Here is a 20,037-nt window from a genome sequence, read left to right as displayed (position 1 = left end):
GTCAAAAACAAATATCAAAACCAAAGAAATTTATTTGTCAACAAAAATACAGAATACAAAATGACACTGGTCCCATGGGCCCTCTGAACGTACTAAAGACAGGCACAGGCTGCTGCACCCCAGCCAAAGCTGCTCTGCTAATTCATAAGGATCTCCATTTGCACCAGTCTTGCATTTGTGTCTCCTGATGTTCTGTAAGGGATCATCCCAGCAAACATTATCAGCGCCCGAGCCTGAGACTGAAGTTGCTAAAAAAGAGAAAAACAAAGTACAGTTACTTTAGTATAAAAAAAGATACCATACAACACTCTTCAAACAAACACATGTAATCTTTTTATCTCAGAGCTGCTCTCTAGAAAAGGAGCCTCTGCATTTCGAAGAAAATCCAATTATTCCCTTTTCCAACCATTAAAAGCATGTCAAGTTACCCTTTTGCTTAAAAACTAATCCCGTCTTATTTGAAAATACCCAAGAAAAAACATTTTCAGCAATGTGGGGCTTTGTTGTACTGCAGCAATCTTGTAATTTCTGCATGAACTGGGCTTTCCCAGGGCAACAGGATTCCTTGCAACCTTACAAAACATAAAGTTGATCCTGTTGAAATGCAGCATTAATGTTCTCAAAGCAGAGGCACTAGAAATGAATCAGAGATGCCACACACACCTGGAGATCTCCAACATCACCCTGCAACATAGCAATCTGCTCAAAGGCTCTTCCTGCCAATAACACAACACAAGCAGAGGCACCAAGCCCACTCAGACCTTTGCCCAAAGCAACCAAATCCCTTCTTGCACAGCAGAAGACTACAGAACAGCTGAAGGATTTCATGAATAATTTGTTTCACTTGTTAAAACTGTTATTAAAGTAAAAGGAAAGTCATTCCAATAACTGCTAGGAGTCAAGAGAATAGAGAAAACCCCAATCTTTGTAGAAAGCTGTTCAGACTGCTTTGATTGCTAACAGGTGTTTCTTCTTAAATATTAAGCATCTCAAAATTACTGTACTGGAAGATCCAACTGTTGAAATCCTGCTTTCATCTACTGCCTTCAGGGAAAGCCAAAGGTTTTTAGGTTGCTGTTGGTGTGTGGATGGTAAATATGATAGCAGGAACTTACAAACTAAGAAGTGACTGAAGCCCATTCCATGGCTGGGAACTGTTACAAACACCATTCCTGATGCCTCTTTGGCCTTTTTCAGAGTGCTGTTAAACCAGTCTGTTATTCAACAGCCACAGAGAAACTCTGGAGGCTGGTAATGGGAAAGCTGTGAGAGTTTTCCCTAGACTGACCTAATTGCCAACATCTCCCAGGACAGTTTCTCTCTCATGCTGTCAGTCACCACCAGTGGACTGACAACTGGACAAGGTGGCCTGGAAATCACTCATTCTGCTCCAGTCAGTGTCTCCCAGCCTGCTCCCAAATGTGTCAGACAGTGAGGCTGTGTAATTACATCTGAGCTGCTGCTTTTCAGTGGAGGTCAAAACAGGTGGTAGATGAAAAAAAAAAAAAAGCTTGTCAAGGTGTCTGACTTTGGAGTTAAAGTATTAAGAGATTAAGAGGCAAAAACTCTCATCATGACTAAGAAAGGTTGAGGAGGGATATAAGTTACTGTTCTCTTTACCTTTACAGTAGCAATGATACCAGAGCTGGTCTATTTTCAAAAATCAAACCAATACTTTGGGAAGAACAAACAGAGGTTTGCAGAGGTTAAGAGCAGCCTGGAGGGCTAGATGTTCTATTGGCTGTAATTACTTAATGAACATTACAGTTACTTGCAATTTTAAATAAGACCATAGATAATTTAAAAAAAATTAATTCCATTCCATTCATGACCTAATTTTGCCAAGATAATGCCTTTGGGCTGCTCCAGAGAGTTCACCAGCCCTGACTGGGGTGAGGAGCCTATGACATTGCTGTCATGCACTCACAGCATCTGGGCCAGGGCTGTCACCACAGCCATGGTTTCCAGGACTGCAGGCTGGGCTCCCTGCAATCTCTGCCTGAAATCTGACAAAATGGATCAGGCCAAGTGGGACAGGACTTTGTTCCCTTATTCCCAAATCTAATTAATTATATACATTAAAGAAAAAATACCTAAAACACAGCTTGGGTGATTTCATTCTGAAATAAACACAGTGCAGAAATGCCAGCTCTGACCCCAAAACTGATCTTTTCTAGTCCACCTCCAAAGTGGGACAGGAGATGTTTTGCAGAGAGCATTACTGGGTTCAGGGGGCTCCAGCAGTTCTACTCCCCTCCATCCTGCCAGGTCCATGCTGCTCCTGCTCAAGTCCCACCCAGGGCAGCAGGATCCTGCTCAGGGTGGTTGGCAGAGCTGTGCTTGGCACCAGAGGCAGATTCAAGGGCTCTCATTTCCTCTCTGGGGGATGCTGCTCCCTGCTATGTAGAATAAGAGTTACAAACAGCAACTATCTTTTCTTCTGATGAACAGAGGGATCTGAATCTGCCTGTTCTGATGGATCTGAAGAAAAGCCAGGGATTTCAAAGACCTGCTCAAGGAAAGGTAATTTTTCACTTGCATTTTCTACTGGGCAATGTGCCAAGACTGTTAAAGCTTCTGAGAGGGTCTGATTTCCCCACAGATTTGCTTCCCCAGAGATTATTGAAAAGCTGCCCTTCTCCAGGGAAGTTCAGGAGACAAATTCTGGTCATGCACAGCCTGCTGAAGCTCATGTCTGCCATCTCTGTCCAGGTGAATGAGATTTTGCTGAAGGAATACATCTCTCCCCACATCTGTAATGCCCCCATTTCTTCACACCATTAAAATTGCCTGAGCTGCCTCCCAAGTGAAACAATCTAAATTCCCTGCTCCTGCACTCTTGGAAGAAATTCTTCAGGGTAAGAAAAAAGGGCAACCAGCAGAGAATAGGATATAGGAAAACTTGTCAGACAGTGAGAATTATATTCTTACCGAATCTCTGTCTTCCATTACCCGCTGGGGTCTGGCAGGAGTGGTTGGGCTTGTGCCTTTCATCCTCTTATACTTGGTGAATAAAATATTCATGGTTGCAAGCAGGACCTCAGATAAATTGTGTTTGATCTACACAAATGAGGGGGGGAAAAAAGTCACATTGCAGCAAAAGCAGGTTGACAGAACTATGAGCCTTACTATACAGATTCCTGTAACAGTCATAGGTGTGATGGCTACCCCTGCTATGACTGCATCATCCAGTAGAAACTCTACCCAGAGCTCTGAGACAGACATGCCCAATGGCTGCACCTTCATGTTTGATAGCAGCAGGTCAGATAAAACCCAAAGCACCCAAATACACACAACCACTGCCTAAAAAAGAAGTGTCACCCTCCAGTTAAAACAGTTCAAGAGCAGTAACAGCTTTACACTATGCTTCATTAGCTAATGCACAAATCCATTAAATCCTGTAATTTAGAGGGAAGGAAACAAACCCTACAAATGCTTAGTGACCATTAAGAGCACAGAAGAACTAAGTTACCAGCAAGTTAAAAGTTTTCAATATTCTGAACTCTTGTATGAAACTCAGTAAGTTCAGGGAGACTCACATCCACAGATATTTTCTTCAAAATGGAGACAGGATTTCTGGGTAGGGAATTCTAGTGCTCAAAAGAGCAGCATTAAGGAGAAAAAGCTGCAAGCCAAGAGTATACTTGTATGAAACAAAATAATCTCATCCTTTTTCTCTGCTAAAGAATAAGAATGATGAGATGACAAGGTTTTAAGATCCTTTTAACAAAGCAAAAGGCTTTAGGAAGCTAAACCCAAGACATGACTTACTTCATCGCTGAAATTCCGGAAGGCAGCGACTCTCTCCTTGACGCAATCCTGGCTAAGAGGTACAAGCTTCAGGCGTTCAATAATCTTCAAAAAGAAAAGCAGGAATCAAGACAGATAATCAGCATTCTATGTGCCATATATTAATAAAGTGTAATTTTGAATGTTAATGAAATGCTCCTGTTTCCATTCAAGAGAATTCATTTCATTGTCATTTACTGGTTTATCTCCTCACTTTGTTGAGCAGAGGAATATAATATATTCCATGTCTACAAAATAGCTCCACCAGGAAGATCACCCTGTTTATCAAGCAACAGGAAAGAAACACCTTTTTAAATTCCTGTAACACTGCAGTCCCTTCTAACTCATTAAATAAAATTTTTAAAGTGATGTTATTTGAGACATTCTGGGCTTTCAAGGGCATTAGGAAGGTTACACTTCAAACAGAACTCTTAAAACTTACATCAAAGGCCCTGTCAACGTGACCAGCGTGATATTCATCAAAAAATGTGATTAAGTCTAGCAGAAGGTAGAACGTGGAGTCAATGGATTTCTTTGCACTTATCCCCTGCGCTTTGTACCTGAAAGAAATTGCGTGACAGTTTTATTGTGCAAAATGGCAACCGTTTATAACTGTGCCCTTGCAATTCTTGGAAGTGGAGACATCAAACTCAAGGGCAGAGGGCATTTAACAAAGGACAGCTTTCATTTTCCTTAACCAGGAGGCAGAATTTTCACAGGTTGTGGCTTTTTAAAAACACTGTTAATCACTTCCAGTTTTGCAAATCCAGCATTTGTTTCCTTTAAAATGTTTACATTTCCCACATTCATGGGGAAACAGTGCCAGGCAGCAGAGACCCGCAAGGCAAGCTCTGTACCAGCATGTTTAACATGCTGTTTTACAGCAGACAATCCTCCAGCACAACTGCCTGCTTCAGGCAAGAAGTTAAGACTTAAAAGATGGATTAAGAGTTCCTGCACACTCTCAGGAGCTACACTGGCTATGGGATGAACTGGAGGGCTGCCTGCTCTCACTCCTAACTGCATGAGGGCACAAAGGAGCTGTTTCACCTTTTGTTGGGTGTCTCCCCTGCTCCAAAAGCATCACAAGAACACACAGGAGGAATGCTGCATCCCTACAGCACTGTCATCAGGACAGTACACATGGAAAAGCCCTGTCTTACATTTAACTGGCAAGAAGATGTGCTAGTCAGAACTGCTCTGGCTTTGCAATCACCCAGGTTTGCAGCTGTGAAGTGGCATTATTGCACAGCAGTATTTAGTGCTTTCAGACAGATCAAAGCATGTAGCAAAGCAAAAAAGCCCATTACAGCCTTTGCTGAAGCTTTAACTCAAGCCATAGATTTAATTCTCTTTAATGTCTGCCACCAAATCAGTCTCTCACCAAGTCAATACAGCACCAATTTTCACTCGATCCCAGCCTGCCCAAATGAAGCAAAGGCTGACTAGGAGTGACTGGCAAATGCCACTTGTCAAAAGAAGAAAGGCAAAGGGGTCTCATGGAAATCAGAACATTTCTGTATTTGTCTTCCCAATTTCAAAGTGCCAGCAAGTGGGCTTGGTTTATTTTTATTCTCTTTGCAGCTCAATGATTGATAAAAACCAGTAAGGTATTTCTCATAGGAACCCACATTTTGCTCTAGTAAAACACAGGAATTGTGCCCGGCAGTGACTGTGACAAGATGAACAATTTAAAAAAATCATGGACATATTTTGCAACTACAGCTTTTCAGAATCAGGTCATTCCTCACTTCTAGCTGCTAATGAATCTTGAGCACTGATGTCTCTCAAGCACATACCCTAATTACTATACAGACATGGCAGGGGACATTCCTTTCAGTTGCTTCCTTTCTTTCTGGACACCACACTGTACTTGGCATTAATATAACAGGCTGTGGAAATGAGGTCCACTGCTTGCATTAGCCATACACAGTTCATCTTAAATACTCCCTTTTTAGCCTTCATTAAAGCAACAGTTTTCAGACAGCTACTGAACAATTGCTACAACTCAGAATTACTGGGTGTAATTCTGAATTGCAGCTCTCTCTTAATACTATTTCAAACAAATGAATTGCATGCAACAACTCAGCAACTGTTACAATATTTTGCTTTAAAAACAATATAAAACATACAATTCACGATATTTATTGTTCCTTAACAGACTCCATCTCCAGCTGGCAATCTTGTTTCACCTACAGATAAAACTTGTTGTCAAATTTACCTGACCTGCCCCTGAAGATTTCTGGTTTCAGTACTGCAAGCCATCATGAGCAGGACAGGTAAATTCTGACCTCTTCTTTGTCTTTCTAAATATACTGCTGTGGATGCCACAGTCCAGCCTGCAGAGATGGCAGGAACTAACACTCACAGCTCTGACAGTCCCAGGTCATGCTGAGGTGAATCACCCAGTCCTGCCCCTACCTGAGTCTTACCTCTCAGCAATGGAATGGGCCATGTTCTTCAAACGCTCCTTGTTTGACTGGGGAGTGCTGATCTGGGGAACAACTGGACTGAGCAGCTTGTTCATCAGTTCTAAGACTTTGTCAGGGTTCTGTTGGCATTAAAGTTACACAAATAAAAGGAGCATGATGAAACATGGTGTTTTAATCTCATTGAAAAAGCAGAAAAGTCTCATGCAGTGGTGCCTACTGCAAGCCCAGAGCCACTTCCCTCCCATAATGAGTCAAGATCATATTAGCTACAAGCAACATAATGCTGCTGGGTCACAAGAAAAAGCATTTCCCTCTAGCTCTTCTCTAAAACAGTGGTTATGGTTGTATCCACCTCTATTTCCAAAGGGAACAAGAGTACTCAGTATAAAGACCAACAATTTTAGACTTCAGTTCAACATCTATGAAATTGGAAGAGTACACTCCAGGTAAATAACTGCACTAGACTGAATTAAATCATGTGTGGGGCACTCTCTTCAAAAGAGCACATTGATCAGGACCACAGTGTCCTAAATCAGAATCCCTGGAGTGCAATCCATCTGGATGTGCTAACTAAAACATCTCTTCATGCAGCCTATGGCTCTGTTCTTCCAGCAGCAGAAATAAGCTGCCTGAATAAGGGCAATTCAATCTCCGAGATGAAATTTAACCTCCTAATCACAGGTAGACTGTTTGGAAGGAAAAAAGGTGAACCAAGTATACAAGGCAGCCCACAAGACATGTACCTTTGCAAGGTCATAGAGTTTTGCAGCTTCCTCAAACAATCCTTTATTTTCTGCTGCAGAAGCCACTTTGTTAATAATGGATTTTGTGTCACTTGTAAACTTGTCTATCACTCCAGGCTAAAGAGGTGAGACAAAAATGAAAAGAGAAAGAGGAATCAGAAGGTTCAAACTTTCCAGAATATTCTGTCAAGGCAATGAATATTTTACATGTTGGCTTATGATTGGAATAGCCTGTACATTTCCATGGGAATGTGCAAAAATGAGACATTAAAAATAGAATGAGCTCTTGCAAGAGGGACTCTCTCCTAAATGGAGTCAGCACTGAAACATCCTTGGTTTCTAATTCATTCAAAAGGACCCAGATAAAATAACTCAGAGTTTGAGCTGTTAATTGCTGATGACACAGAGAAGAAAACACAAAAGACTTCAGCACATAGCATTCCAAGGGCTCCAGGGATGCAGTTTGTTTATACTGGCATGATAGGTTGCCAATGAAATCTCACACAGATAAATGAAAGGGCAACAAGAATTTTAAAACAAATAATAAGCATGTAGAATAAAAGACATGAAAGAGTCAAGAACATCTGGAAATTACTGTAGTTGAGGATGCAAAAATTAGACTGTATCATCTAGAAGAATTTATCTTAAAGCTAAAATTGTTGGTTTCACACTAAAGAAAGTGCAAAACAACAAAATATTTGTGACGGTTATCAAGTTACCTTGTTCTCTTGTATGCAATCTCACTGCTTTTGAAATGAGAAAATAAAGACATCTAAAAGAAATTCCTGCCAGAAATAACTATTCTCCTATATTTTTGACAGCAGTATGAGCCCTAATCTTAAAATTAAGATGTAAATGATTCTGCAGTCTGCTTTACACAGAAATCTTCCAAAGTTGTCACAGCAAACAGAAAAACTTCATTGATTATCTAAAATTTTCATCATTTGCATGCACTCTCCTGTTTGCAGGTAAAACCTTAAGGTTTCCTTTATCTTCTGACTGTGTAATCTTACATTTCACTATTAGGAAACTGCTTTTACACTGGAAGTAAGATCTGTCACATCTAAAAAATGGCTGAACTTTGATCCAGTACTTACTCTCACCTGTATGAAGGTCAGATCAGCTGTGGCTATGCTTGTGGTCTGTTAGCCCTTGCTCCTTTAATTACAAGGATTTTTCAAGAACTGCAATACATTTCTTCTGTGAGGTGAATGAGGATGTCATAAATCATTTTCACATGCACACCTCAGTTAACAGAACACTCTCGCACACCTACTTAAACTAAACTTCATTTCCTGCTGGGAAGACAAAATTCTGATCACACTAAAGTTACCTGATGCCATTTGCTTCTTCAGTTACACCAGCTGTCTAGAGGAACATAGTTTGCCCTGCAGTTCCTGACCTGCCTTTTGTTAGGGCAGGTCACAGATTATTCTGTAAAAGGATCTCATACTGGGAGAACTTGAATGTATTCAAACAAAGTAATAATTTAGCTAGTGAAAAACAGAGAGAAGCAAAATAGCCTCATGACTACTTTGGAAATCATACATAGGAAATCATACATAGGTTGTACTTTTAATATAAAATATAAATTGTGAACTCACCTTCCTACTACCATCCTTTTCCAGCTTTCCAAGAATCATGTCAAACTATATCCACATAGATGTAAAGTAAGAAAAAACAGGAAACAAAAATAGAGATCAACTGCACATATTTCATAACATAGTTATTAAGTACAAAGATACAATAATGGAATGAAAAACCATGACCAATATAGAAAGTATTTGTAACTAAATAGCAGGCAAAAATATACGATTAAATGTCTTAAACATAAGGCCATTGCAAGATCTTCTCTCATCTGGGTCTGCATCATGTAGAAAGAGTAAGCAACCCTAAGACTGTCCCAACTAATAAAGATTTTAAAGAAGAAATGAATTTCAGTTTAACTGAGGAAGGCAAACGTGGCCAAACGCACCTCTCTGCTTTCAATTACTATTTCACTAACGCAACGCAAGAACATGTTCTCTCCTTGGCTGTCCTTCTCGTTCCTATAAAACAGAGAGGGAGAAAGGTGCTTCTGTTTCCGAGAACTTTCCAGATAAGAATAATGAAACAGTAATAATTAGGAGAATATCTAAAGACATATATTGGCTCCTACCTGAGAAAGTAAAAGTACTGCAGAGCTTCCCTTGGATCTGTTGATTCAAACTTACGGGTGTAAAGCATCAAAAGCCGCACAAAATTTAAACGTCTGACACCAGGAGGGTCACCAGCTTCATGGCTTACTGCAATGTCAGAATCAGCACTGTCAGAGAATCTGATGTCAGGAAAATACTGATCTTCATCTCAAATTAGTCAGAACCATGATCCAGAGCTCTAATGCAACTGAAACAATTAACTAGTATGAAATTGTTCTGATAAATCTTTGATGAATCACACAGACCTGCAGTTTCTAGAGGGTACTCTGAGGGCTAAGAAAATATTCCTTTACTGTAAAGTAAATAGGACTTACATAGCTGTGCACTCTGCCCAGATGCTTTCAGGAGCAATTTTAACTCAAACAGGACCAAAGCAACATGAACAGCGTGACAGCGCAAGCGCTCTGTCCGGAAAAGAAAAGCAATTGCAGCTTCAAACTGTGCTGTCAAGAACAACACTTGGAAGTAGAGAAACGGTGGCTGGTTCACTGCAAAATGTGATTCACCTGAAAAAAAACACAACACATAGCATTTTCACATAATTTTCATGATTTTGCCATCAGACATGACTGACAGTGGACTCTGCCTGCCACAGTGCATCATAGTGTTTATTAGGTGCCACCTGAAATCAATCACAGTACACAAAACTAAATTCCTAACCACACATCAGTGGCTCACCTACAACTGTGCCACTGCAGATTTATCATGAAGGACCACAGCATAAAGACATATTCAGAAAGTGAAACAGAATAAGCAGTCACTCAGAAAAGTTCCTTTGTTCTTTTCAGACAACAAACCATCAACTCAGATCAACTCTGATAGATTCTTTAAAGACCACAACTTCTTGTCTTCTTTTATACTTATGCCAAGTGGTACAAATAATGTTAAAAACATGGATTTTCCTACTCAGTGACACCAACAGTAGCTTATTATCTTTCTTCTCCACACATTTTATCTCACACACATTATCTGAGTGTGAGTGGTACTACAAACTAGAAGGCCATGGAGAATCAAACTCAGTATGTTTTGGATAGTTCCAAATGACTTAATTTTGATTGACTGGAAGACAATTACAGGAAAATGTATACTGTGGATGTTCTTAAAACCTTCTGAAATGGAAGGAATTGTGACTTGGGCTCCCAGAAATTTGTTTGAAATACTAATTTAAGGGAAAAAGAAACACCCAACGCACACAGTGGAAAAGCTTGGAAATACATGCCTACATTAGGTAGTGACTGCTTTTCTGTTCTGTGTTTCCAAAGCTGGAAGTTCTGCTAAAGGACTTTTGCATATTTATGGTGAGAGAAAGCAACCCACAATTAATGGATAAAGTAGAAAGAGCAGCAGTGTTGCTCACAGATGAGTATTAACTCTGGATTGCTGGGAAAACATGGGACTCATTCATCATGTCTTACTGAAATCTGGCACGACTCCAGGGAAGCAGGCTGTCCATGGAGAGAAGATGCCTGTCACTAGTGGAAAGCTGCAGGGTTTTTGTGCAGTCTGGGGTTTTTGTAATAACAACTGGAAAGTGCCCTCAGCAGAAAAGCAGAGCCCCAGGTAAGACATCACTCTGTGGTTTCTCACCATAGTCTTCCAGCAGCTGCTTCTGGAACTGTGATAACGTCAGCCGGTCCTGCGGGGAGCTCGCGCCACCATCATCGAAACACACTTGGTTCAGCTAGAAAGCACATCCAAAAAAGAGAAGCACAGGTATTTCTCCTTGCACAAGGAATGCACTTATAAGATATTCATTCCATCTGAGCCCCTCCTAGGATTTAACCAACTGATTAGAAACTGCATCTAGTCACAACATCAGCTCCATGCACTGCTGGGAAGCAGAGATCTCTAAGGCAGCAGCAGCTGAAATCCATGCAGATATAACTCCACGGTTCTGTGTCCATCCATGTCAGCAGACTCTGATGCTGGGACTCTGAACACTCTCAAACAGCATTTTTTGCCACAAATACAATAGTGACAAATACATCATTCTACCACCCTTTTTCTGATAAAGAGGAGAAACAGGTACCAACCAGTATCTATCATGCCCTTGCCAAAACTGTAAGGACTTCAGAGACATTGACAGCATTGTGTCTGGTCAATTCACACTGACATTTCAGACATCCGCCCAGGAAGGAGAATTCAAAGAATCCTCACTGTAGCAAGCTAATACTGTTTGCAATAACAGGTGACAAAGATCAGTGTCAAATGAAGAACATGACACTTCCAAAGACAACTGTACCCAAACTAACACCTGATAGCACAGAGGAAAATAGAGCAGCCCTGCGATTCAGGTTCCCAGCCTTGCACTCTCTTCAAGGTCAGGTCACATGCGCTACCATTGATGCAGAACACCAGATCTAGAAGTAGGAAGGGTAGCAGAACAGTGGAGAAATATGGTACCATTTAGACCTGTTCTTACAAAAAGAAAAATCAAACACCACAACCCCAACACCAGACTTACTTTTAGCCAAAGATAATCTTCTGTTTTATCAGCAACTTCACTCTGGTTGTCTGTAATGTCACAACGACCAATGATACAATAAACAGCCCTCTTGTAGGGGTCAGTGTTATTCCTCAGAGCTCGTCTGTAGTGAAGACGCAGTTTATTCTCTGTGGCAGGAGACAATCTAAGGAAAAGACAAGATGGAAGGAAAAGACATGAAACCCATTTTTCCTATATGAGGAAACCTGGATACAAATCAATATAAATAGGTTTATATCAACAGCAAAGGCATAATGACAGCAAGCACTGGCCAATATTTCTTGCATTTCCAGTTCATATCTGAAGATGCATACATGAATTTAAACACATAATTCAAGTTATGGAGGATCACCTTCAAATGCTCACTGCAGGGAAAGAGTCCACATATGACAGTCTCTTTGGGGTACAATAATACTGTGGCAGATGAGCTGTTCTTGTCTGACTCTGCTATTGCATCATTTCAGAAAAAGAGAGCTCACAACATTTTTGTAAGTCTTTGTGTTGGTAACTAACAAGTGAGTAGGTCATTGTACCATGAGGCCTTTCAGGAGAGACACTTTCATCATTATAAAACACTGCCATAATGTTCTTCGTCATTGTTTTTTTTCTTGCAACCTCTTGTTGAGAATTTAATAGAATTTAATCAATAAAGTGTTCTAGACTAAGGCATTGTTTGTCAAATTCTGAAGGCACAGCACTTTTTCATAGCTGTAATAAAAACAAAATAAATCTATTATGTTGTATCTCATGAAAGTGTTTATAATGAAAACAGTGACAGTATCTTCAACAAGGTTTCTGCAACAACCTTGATATAATGAGCATTCCTAGATACTCTCTACAGAACAGGTTGATTTACAGAAGAATACCATGGCATACCATACTTGGTAAATGGCACTTGGATTTTTATCCTTTCAGTTTATTTTGTTAGCTTGGTTAGTTATTTTTTATTGGTCTGTTTGTTGGTTTTCTGAGGTTTTTTTTTAATTCACTGCAAGTGAAAAGATGGAAAGAAAACCACTGTGGAGTTCAGAGCACACCTTAGGGTGCACTAGCTTAACCACTTTGCAACCACATCAGCAGCAGTTTGGCCAATGGCCTCTGTCCAGTGCTGGACAGCAAGAACTGGAAGAGGAGAATAAACACAAGAAAGATGTGAGAGTGAGGCCTCTAACAAACACTGCTTGCTTTTCCTGTGTGGCATTCTCATGAAAACAGGTGTAGTAAAAGTGTTCCCCAAAGGAAATTCAGCTAAAATAGGCAACAGGGGAAATAAAAAGATACAGGATTTGTGACAGCAGATTAAATCTGATCTATTGTATGCCATATCCCACTGTTATACTGGGCTTATCCTTCTGTAAAAAGTAACGCTGCACCACACTGTATTATTTTTGAAATGTAAATTTTGACTATTTTCAAACAACTCTTTCTCTGTTGAGATTTCTCAACTTCAAAGCCACAAATTAAAATATGCAAACTTCCACATGTAATTTAGGTAGGTAATATAAACCTCAGGCAACCATCATCACCAGAAGAGACCTGAGCTTTTTGTGTTTCTACCAAACCACTGATAATTTCACTACTCCACAGCAATTCCCACCCCTCACAAGGATCCTTCCTAGTTCCCAATTACCTTCTGTCTTTACTGTGCATGTACTCCTGGAACCAGGTTTTGAACTCTCCCAGCTGGTGCTGAGCCCGTTTCACCACGTGCATGGCTGCAGTCAGATCTCCGCAGCGCATGCAGTAATAAATCAGTGCCCACACAGGATGGCCCTCCACCTCACCATCCTGAAAAGAAAGCAGGACACACTTAATTTTTTCTTAAAAGCAACATATTTGAATGATTTTTCTTTATCAAAGTGCCTCATTTATTATTTCTGCCCTTATATCCACACTCATATTGGTAAAAAATTCTGTTTGTTACAGAAGCCAGAGGTCATGAGGGTTAAGTCCTGGCAAAGCTCTACACATCTCAGCAGTGAAAGGTGTGATTCTCTTCTGCTTGCCCAGATTTCAGTTCTGAGAATCCCAGAATTAGCATATGATATCCTCCCCATGCAGGAGATTGATCTGGATTAGGCCACTGAGGCATTAAAAACATTTTCACTGAAACACAAAGATATTAAACTAATCACTGATCTCAGCAGGTAAGAGGAGGCAGGTAGACGTAGCTGTGTGTACTCCAGTGTAATAATTTATTATTTCTTCATTTAGGTTTTATTTCTAATTTTTCAACCTGGAGTGCCTATCTGATTATTTTGTAGATGCACAGCTATGCACATTTTACTACATGCAGGTAAGAAGGGTTTTATTCAGATTCCTAAATAAAAGGCCCAGGCTCCAATTCAGATGAATTCATTAGACATTTAGTGATGTTTTTACCATCTTACAATAAATGGAAAAAAAGAGAAAAAGCAAAACAGGGAGATAAAGTTACTGCTTTTTTGAACCATCATAATGCATTTTAATTCTTGCTTGTTGATTTCTAAGATGACGACCAGAAGACACCATAATTTCTAGAATTAGAACCCAAGCTACTGAACATCCAACCATGCTTTGGGACTAGGTCTGAATTCAAGAGCGATTTTGTCTGCCATCTCCCATTTTCCTAGTGAAAAGTTCTAGAGGAATAAGAGCCTGCTCCCCTGAAAGCAGCTTAACCAACAGAAAAGCCACTGGAGGCTGCCCTGGCTCCCCCTCTGCAGTGGGTGAACAGATGTGTGTTATTTTAGCTCAGAGGCTGACAGTGCTGCCCCTACCTGCAGACCAGGGACTGATGCTGGGAGTTTGATGTTCAGGAAGCTGCGGACCAGCTGGTACGTGCCTGGGACTCCACCCAGCTGAGCCTGGTGCAAGTTTCCAAAGACTGTCACAAAAGTGTAATTTTTGTAACTGAAACAACACGAGCAAAACAAACATGAACAGACTGAGACACACCTGCCACAAAAACATCCAGTGCATTTGAGATCTGACAGAACTAACCATTTAATGCAAATTAACTCTATGTTCAAACATTATCATTAAAACAAAATGAGGCACAAATCTTGGTCAGTTTAGGAAGATCCTTGTATTTAGCAGTCTCTGAACACACCAGGTCTGGAGTCTGTGGTGGACTGCTCCAGGTTCAGGAACTATCAAGTTCCTCTTATTAGGTTCTTGTAGTACAAAGTTAAGCTCAAATATATTAACTGGCAAAAAGCCTTTCCACCCTAATACTTTTAACTCTCAATCCTATAATGAAAGAACAGTTAAATACCACAGATGTGTTTGTCTCTCCTCCCTGCCCTATGGAAAAATATCAGCCTTAGGGCTATGGATTTACCAGAAGAAAATCCCAGAGAAAACAGGAATTTTAAAGAGGTCTAATCTCCACAGTTGGGAGCCTTGGGAAAGTACTACATATAACAAACTCCTAACTTCAGCTAGCAGTTAATGGCACTGTGAAAATTTAGCAAGTTGGATATGTGGCAAAGCAGGTTAAGAGTCACTGGTTCATTGCACTCTGCTGAGACTGAGGAACTGGGAACAGAAAAGCCTTCCGATGTATCTGCTCCTCTGTGCGCAGGCAGCAGCTGCCACCACTGCTGGGTGACACTGAGTGCTGATGGGGTGTGACAACCAACTGCCAGGGCCAAGAAGAGGCTGTGCCAGGAGGTGAAGGCATCTCTTCTGTGCCAGGAGGTGAAGGCATCTCTTCCCACAGTGCTGTGTCAGAGCACAGTGCTTTCTGTGCTCCAATACAACCTCTGTCCCTAACCAATGCCCACATACCACCCTGCAGTTACTGCTTGCACAGGGCTGGAAGAGTCTGCTGGCATCACACTGCAGCTACTGGAAAAGAGACCCTGCAACATCCACCCACATGTGCAGTGATGGGCATTTGGCTTTGGGCAGCTTCACACCCTGCATCTCTCCAAGAACTCTACCAGTCAAGGAGCTTAGGCCCCAGAGTACTTCCAAATACACACAGCAAACCACTTTCTACAGTCTGAAAATCACTGCTACATGTCTCAACTTCAGCTTCTTCACATTTTCCAAAAACTTTTCAGTGAAGAAATGGCATGATCAGAACTTGACTCACTGCACCAGGTTTGTTCCCATGCTGTCCTCACGGGCTGCTGACAGCAACCAGCAATCAGAAAGGGAACATATAGAACAGAGAATGTTCTTTTGCTGAAGAGAAACAGATCACTTTCCTCAAGTGAAAAACCCCCACATATCACCATACAGATATAGAATATTTATAAGCAACATAGAAAAAAGAATAAAAGTCTTTGCATCTTCTAAACAACCTCCCCATGGATTCAAGGCCTTTTAAACTAGAACACTGTTAAACTAGAACAGTTTTTTATTCAAGTTGTTGCTCTAAGCCCTGCACAATAAAAAGACAGGCAAGAGACATGTCTGTGAGCAGCACGAGGTAGCTGACTCTAAGTGCACTACAAAGTCATTGTGGCTTCTTATGAGGGAACTCCATCAATGTGTACTGAGAGCACCCATCTCACCTTTCCTCCAGGTAGTGCAGAGCATGCCTCACAAACTCCATGCGCACCTCCATGTTGGTCCTGACTTTCAGGGCATCGCTGGCAGGAACCAGGGTGACGTCGGTCATTTGTTTCACCATGGCCCACATCTCAGAGATGTTCTGTAAAGAGTCATTCCATGCCCCAGCAATTAGAACAGAGATGAACAAACAACACTGTTCTGACTGCATTTAGATTTGAAATGGACATACTGGACACAGTCATGAAGGTAAGCTGCTTCTGTCCCACAGAATTCAAGTTTCACAGGCTTTTTTTGAATAATTCTTGTGCAAGAAGATGGCTATAAATGTTGTACCTGCAATTGTTCCCAAAAATTGACAACTATTTCAAAAACTAGGCTGGGTACTTGGTACTCAGGCTCTTGCTCATTATTTCTAGTTCACACTTCCTACTCAATATATACCACAGCATTATCAGCATTCCTGTAAGCAATGGCTCTGGCTGCTGTTGGAAAGCTGTGCCATCAGCTGTGATAAGAAGGACTAAGAGGACACTGATCACTGATCAGTTATAAAGAAAGGTTAAAAACCATCCAGATCTGCTTATTCACAAGGACAAGATCGTATCAGTGTTTACAGGACTAGGGCATCCCTGCTGAAATGGCAAAATACTGAGAACTAACAGCACTGTTCAATTGGGCAAGGGCAGCTCTTTGATCTTGGTGCTTCAAAGCAGCAAGAACACTGAAACTCCCCGTGCTGTCCCTTGCAAAACAAACAGAGCTGTTCAGAGAGAAGATGCACATCTGTAATTCAGATCCAATTGAAGGGTTTGCCCCTCAGCTTCTGAGCAGCTTTTTGCCTTCCCCATTTGCACAGTTTTTTCACAGCTTGACCGTGCTTCAGTATTCTCCTCCAGGCATTTCTCCAAGGTTTGTGCATTTGTTTTCTTTTTTAGGGTGGATCAAGGCAACACAATAAAAGGAATAGAAAAAAAGGGAAGCAGGCAGATAATTGATTTAAAGTCAATCCTAGGTGTTTTATCCTTTGCTATGAGAGCCTATTTCAGCTCTAGCAGAGTCTGATTGAAGACCCTTTACCCCCAACTAAATACCTTCAAAGGACACTAAGAGACCACACTTTGTAAACCAAACACAACAGAATCTATTTAAAATTAAAAGCAATTTTCCCTCAACAGCTTGTCACTTATGATGGGACGTCAGGTTCATTTCCTCCTCACTGTGTTAAGAAATGTTCACCATGACCAACTTCATCGCAGGTGGGTCCTGCTGTACTGGAGAAAATTCCAGAATTACCTCTGTGTTTTCTGCGGAGCCATGCAATTTTTTTGGCAATATCAGTATTTTTCCCCCTGATGTCAGCAGGCTGTTAATCACAGCCTGAAAACAGCTTAAATGCATTTCCTTATGTTAACTTATTGGCAGTACCTTATCATCCAGGCCTGCAGTAGCAGCACAGAGGTCCACCAGGTTAGGCTGCAGATGTCCATTCACTATCTTCTCATTATAAATATAAATCTAAAACATAATTAAAGTAAGCATGTTTAACAATACATATTATGCTCTGTTCCATCCTCAGACACAGCAGCAAAATCTAAATCAGGCTTCAAAACCAGTGTTCCCAGCAAGTCCCTCTGCTTCTCTCCCACATCAGCCACTTCCAACCCAATGGTAGAGGAATGGGCTTCAGCATCACCCAAGCTTGCACGCCACCTCAAAGCCCCAGGCCTGCCCAAGGCCAGCAGCAGCCCAGCTGCTCAGGGGTTTTGCATGGCAGAGCACTGTGCTGAATGCCCTGTTAGACTAACTGCAGCTAATTGCTGAAGGACAAAGATTCCAAGTGACCTGACAAGTGGATGGCTGTGATATTCCCCTGCACAGCAGCCTCCTACCTGCTGATGTGAAAGAAACAGGATTTTGCTGGTTTGTGGCAGTATTCAGGGAAATCTGAGACAGGGAAATGAACAGAAATCTGACCCTTCAGAGCCTGCCCTTGTATACACACACCTCCCTGTTTTAACTCTTGATCTTAACTGAGCTTTGTCTACTATTGTTTATTCTACTCTCCATCCAAAGACCTTCCATTATGTCCAAAAGTAACAATTCTCAATACAAGAAAGGCAATGCCATTGTACTTTAACTCCATTTGGCATGCAGCACTACTACAACATGCCCAGGCTGCAGACAAGATGCAGAGCTCAGGACTGCAAACAGAATGCAGCATCAGTGAAATGTGCCTGTGGATGTCGCCATGTTCCTGTGAGACAGTCTGAACTATCCACAAAGAACAATTAACCACTTCACTGTAATTAAAACATGTTTCATGGCTGCTGATAAAGAGAAGCAGCATGGATCTCTAGCTCTCCTGCCTGACCTCCAGGTCTCCCAGCTCCCCACTGAAGCCACAGGAGCCCCACACAGACTGCTGACACTGTAGGAGGCTGACATAAGGACAGCTCAGCCTGTGAGGATGCAGTGACTGCACCAAGTGTTTTGGTGGCCACAAACATCACATTTCCAGGTCACACTGCAGCAGTCTGTGCACAGCCTGTGACCCTGACAAGGGCCCACTGGCCATGATGACTCCACAGCCACCCCAGAGCCAGGACTGCTACAGAGACTGGGCTTCCCATACCCAAAATCAGCACAGAGAAACACTGATGGCTTCAAAGCACAGACAGTTATGCTTTAAAGAAGACCTTTACTGTGGGTATATTACAGTAGATATGAACTAAATTAACAAGCTACTAAGAGCCACTAAATCAAACGTACGCTTTATCAGCACAACCATGAACCTTTTGCTATTAGTTTCTTCCCAGTTACCATAACTGAATGCAGATGTAGGAAAACAGATGCACAAGCTGTCTCTGCCTCAATGCAGACTGAGCCAAAGCACACAATAACAGTAATTGTGTGCAAATTAAGCAACATCGTTTCACATATTCCATTTTGCAAAATCAAGTCCTTTTCTTTCATTTTGTTCTCAACAGTGCTGGTAAACAGATAATCTCAAATAACAACAGTAACAAATTGGTTATGTAAAGGTTTATCAGTTTTCCCTGAAAATTTTCTGAGGGTGTCTAATGCTACCAGGCATGTTAATTCATAGCTGATGCACTAAAGCCTTTCATAAGCAATGTCATTAAAATAGGATATAATTCAACAAACATCAGGATTAACACTTCAGCATATTTTTTCCTACACACATACACGAGAAAAATTATCTTCCACATATGAAAATAAAGGGAATATAAAGCCTTCATTTATAAACAATTATGCATTGACACAAATCCTAAAAAATCTGCTTTTGACAACTTAAAAGAATTTCAGTTTCCTTTACAAGCATAAATGCTTTCTACAGTCATATATGGTGCTTAGGATCTCTTTTTGACAAAAAATATCCTGTAGCAAGCAGGATGAGTATGTGTCTAAAAGCATCAAGATTTATGCATTTGTCAATAGCATTTTATCTCTAGGCAGATATTTTCATGTTTTACCTACCATATTTTCCTTTACACTAAGTGCCAATCTTTATTTTCCCTGTCTCTCTCCACACAGGACACGGTGTTTAATGAAGTTTTTTCACTTCCACTCACCTGACGAGCATATGCCATCTCCACACTGTCCATGGAGCTGCGACCTGGAGGCCCCACCTCCCCAACATAGCTGGGCTGTTGAATGAGAAGCATACAGGAAGATATGAATTTTAGAATTGCCACAATGCATTTTACCAATACATGTGCTCCTAAAGAACAGCGAAACCATGTTCCTGACAGAACTAAAGCCAGGGTTTTGAACCATCTACAGAGAAAAAATGCAGTCTCACTGCAATACCCCATTATCTTCCCAATATAGCTTAAACTTTCTAAAGTGACAGAAATCCTCCT

At 41.1% G+C, this 20,037-nt stretch overlaps 1 protein-coding gene across 4 annotated transcripts in view; it reads right to left on the bottom strand.

Moving 5' to 3' along the window:
* Positions 1 to 14: 14 nt before the first annotated feature.
* NUP93 (nucleoporin 93) overlaps positions 15 to 20,037 on the bottom strand; it is a 74,475-nt gene continuing 54,452 nt past the window's right edge. For all 4 annotated transcript variants that reach the window (XM_036390225.2, XM_036390227.2, XM_036390226.2 and 1 more), the window contains 17 exons: positions 19,747 to 19,821; positions 17,579 to 17,668; positions 16,153 to 16,292; positions 14,407 to 14,539; positions 13,278 to 13,435; positions 11,627 to 11,792; positions 10,750 to 10,843; positions 9,477 to 9,668; positions 9,123 to 9,249; positions 8,940 to 9,012; positions 8,569 to 8,613; positions 6,965 to 7,081; positions 6,222 to 6,340; positions 4,232 to 4,349; positions 3,772 to 3,855; positions 2,932 to 3,060; positions 15 to 248 (listed from right to left, as the gene is read on the bottom strand). In XM_036390225.2, the coding sequence (XP_036246118.1) occupies positions 138 to 248; positions 2,932 to 3,060; positions 3,772 to 3,855; positions 4,232 to 4,349; positions 6,222 to 6,340; positions 6,965 to 7,081; positions 8,569 to 8,613; positions 8,940 to 9,012; positions 9,123 to 9,249; positions 9,477 to 9,668; positions 10,750 to 10,843; positions 11,627 to 11,792; positions 13,278 to 13,435; positions 14,407 to 14,539; positions 16,153 to 16,292; positions 17,579 to 17,668; positions 19,747 to 19,821 (1,971 nt within the window). In that variant the 3' untranslated portion in view covers positions 15 to 137. The remainder of the gene's footprint in view (positions 249 to 2,931; positions 3,061 to 3,771; positions 3,856 to 4,231; positions 4,350 to 6,221; positions 6,341 to 6,964; positions 7,082 to 8,568; positions 8,614 to 8,939; positions 9,013 to 9,122; positions 9,250 to 9,476; positions 9,669 to 10,749; positions 10,844 to 11,626; positions 11,793 to 13,277; positions 13,436 to 14,406; positions 14,540 to 16,152; positions 16,293 to 17,578; positions 17,669 to 19,746; positions 19,822 to 20,037) is intronic.

The sequence above is a fragment of the Molothrus ater genome, chromosome 12, assembly GCF_012460135.2.
Source record: "Molothrus ater isolate BHLD 08-10-18 breed brown headed cowbird chromosome 12, BPBGC_Mater_1.1, whole genome shotgun sequence".
Lineage (NCBI taxonomy): Eukaryota > Metazoa > Chordata > Aves > Passeriformes > Icteridae > Molothrus > Molothrus ater.
Note: the sequence above shows the minus strand (reverse complement) of the source record. Positions and strands in the feature narration are given on the sequence as shown.